The following is a 2,538-nucleotide window of genomic DNA, read 5'->3' as shown; positions in this document are numbered from 1 at the left end:
AAAGCACATGCCTATATTTATAAGGTTTTGTATGCATGCATTCAGGCCATACATCCAACGATGTGCACCCGGCCGGCCAAAAGCGCAAGTTGTAGGATGGAATTTACCCCTCACTCGAAAGCGACCATAAATTAATATTGTTTTATTTATCTGCGATAAAGCGCACGGTGGCATCAGCTAGCCTGTTTCCATTGAAATGAAAATGAAATACGTGGGCAGTAAAATCCACCCACCCAAAACGACGTGTACCAATGGGTGCTCGGCAGGGAGGCCACGCATCTGGAAACAGAAATGATGTGCAGCTGGAAGTCTGAGTCACAGGTCACCAGGGTCCCACCCAAGGCCATAGGCGAGGAGAAATATCTTGGTGCGCTCACAGGTCATCCTCACCGTCGTCGACCTCCCCCCGCGCTTTCTCGGCGCACGTTTTCGTGCAGGGTTCACGGGCCCCGGCCCTTGCCGACCGCCCACGACGTCGCTGTCCGACCGTCCTCGGCCCGGCAAAGCCCGCTCGAAACCCATTTCGCAGACAGAGATACATTTTGCTCTATAAAATCTTCTCGAAATAAAAATAGAAATGTTGCTCTATAAAACACCAGAGGCGCGCCGGTCGGCCACCAAGCAAGATCTTACTTTTTACCTCGGAGCCGCACAGACTCTCGCCACATCCCAAGAACCAGAGCGGCGAGCCTCGTGGAGCTCAGCTCGAGCATGGACACCAAGCATGCGGATTCGCTCGACGAGCGTGACGTCGTCGTCGTCGACGCCGGCTGCGTCCGCGCCGTGCTGGGGGAGCTGGTCCTCACCTTCCTCTTCGTCTTCACCGGAGTCGCCGCCGCCATGGCCGCCGGTACGTACCCGTGCTCTGCTCACCTCTCCCCTAATCCTCCAATTGTTAGTCGGCCTGGTTCGCGGACCGAGAATCTCCGGCGGCTCCAACTTGCTCCGGTGACTCCGTCGTCTGGGGACTAGGAAAGGAAAGACGGACGAGGCAGAGGGCCGGCGGCAACGGTCGGCTGGATGCCTGGATCCACGGGGGCTCGAGCTTCTTGCAGATGAACTGGTGGCCTGGCCCCATCTTCTTCTTTTTTATCAATTTTCTTTGCTGGCGATCCTACGTACAAACGACACGTGTTCTCCTCCTCCATTCGATTCGCTTCTCGACCATGTGACACGCCGTGAGGTTGGGGATCAGGGGTACGTACTCATGATTGATCGATTAATTTGCAGGGGTGCCGGAGCTGCAGGGCGCGGCTATGCCGATGGCGACGCTGGCCGGGGTTGCCCTCGCGCAGGCGCTGGCGGCGGGGGTGCTGGTGACGGCGGGGTTCCATGTGTCGGGCGGGCACCTCAACCCGGCGGTGACGGTGGCGCTGCTGGCGCGCGGGCACATCACGGCGTTCAGGGCGGTGCTGTACGTGGCGGCCCAGCTGCTGGCCTCCTCCCTCGCCTGCATCCTCCTCCGCTACCTCTCCGGCGGCCAGGTACGAGCCCACCCATGCCAATTTTACAGCCATAGCCATGTGTTCTGCCCGCCCTGGTAATTGGACACGTACGAGAAGGACACGGACAGTACACCCGCAAAGAAAACGGGACCGTATAGTACACAGGTGTACTATTTGTTTTAAATTATCAATTGATTGCCGTGACAGTGAGTCGTTCCTAAATCTGAACATTCTCCAAATTTGCAATTATTGATGCAGGCCACTCCGGTTCCGGTGCACACCCTGGGCACAGGCATAGGCCCCATGCAAGGGCTGGTCATGGAGATCATCCTCACCTTCTCCCTCCTCTTTGTGGTGTACGCGACCATCCTCGACCCGCGGACCACGGTGCCCGGCTACGGACCGATGCTCACCGGCCTCATCGTCGGTGCCAACACCATTGCCGGCGGCAATTTCTCCGGCGCTTCCATGAACCCCGCCCGGTCCTTCGGGCCCGCGTTGGCCACTGGAGTGTGGACCAACCATTGGGTCTACTGGGTCGGCCCGCTGGTCGGTGGCCCCCTCGCCGGGTTCGTCTATGAGACAGTGTTTATGGTGACGAAGACGCATGAGCCTCTACTTGGTTGGGACTTTTAGAAAAGCAGGTTGCTCGCATACTTGCATTTACATTTTGCGATGTATAATGGTATGTATAAGACAATCGATGTCGCTGATAGATTTTTCAGGCGAAGTGATTCTAGGTAGGGTGTCAGAAATGGTTTGTACGGAGCTACTACAATGCTGTGTAAATATATTTGTTTGGAAGATGTGAATTTCAACCCATTAGAGGTGTGAATTTTTTTTTTGAGTTCTATTAGAGGTGTAATTGGTGTTGCGAATCAGGGACAAACCTTTTGCAATATGCTTGCATTTACATTGTGCGATATATACCTATGCGTAAGGCAATCGATGTTACTGATAGATTTTTCAGACGAAGTGATTCTAGCTAGTGTGTCGAAATGGTTTGTACCGAGCTACTACAATGGCTGTTTTTTGGTGGTGGTGGTGGTTAAAAGCTTTGATTAAAAGGCTAATAATCAGTTGTCTAAATATA

General features: G+C 54.4%; 1 protein-coding gene across 1 annotated transcript; it reads left to right on the top strand.

The window, feature by feature from the left end:
- Positions 1-605: 605 nt before the first annotated feature.
- On the top strand, positions 606-2,267 carry LOC125511449 (putative aquaporin TIP4-1). The gene is made up of 3 exons (XM_048676830.2): positions 606-850; positions 1,231-1,484; positions 1,704-2,267. Exons 1-3 carry the CDS (start codon positions 712-714, stop codon positions 2,079-2,081), a joined length of 771 nt encoding a protein of 256 aa, XP_048532787.1. The 5' UTR covers positions 606-711; the 3' UTR covers positions 2,082-2,267.
- Positions 2,268-2,538: the final 271 nt, after the last annotated feature.

Source organism: Triticum urartu, chromosome 5A, assembly GCF_056163025.1.
Source record: "Triticum urartu cultivar PI428250 chromosome 5A, HENAU_Tu73, whole genome shotgun sequence".
Taxonomy (NCBI): Eukaryota; Viridiplantae; Streptophyta; class Magnoliopsida; order Poales; family Poaceae; genus Triticum; species Triticum urartu.
Note: the sequence above shows the minus strand (reverse complement) of the source record. Positions and strands in the feature narration are given on the sequence as shown.

Coding starts and splice junctions, on each gene's coding strand:
- LOC125511449 (XM_048676830.2), top strand. CDS start 712: ATGGACACCAAGCATGCGGATTCGCTCGACGAGCGTGACGTCGTCGTC. Junction 851..1,230: donor CGCCGCCGCCATGGCCGCCG/GTACGTACCCGT, acceptor ATTAATTTGCAG/GGGTGCCGGAGCTGCAGGGC. Junction 1,485..1,703: donor GCTACCTCTCCGGCGGCCAG/GTACGAGCCCAC, acceptor TTATTGATGCAG/GCCACTCCGGTTCCGGTGCA.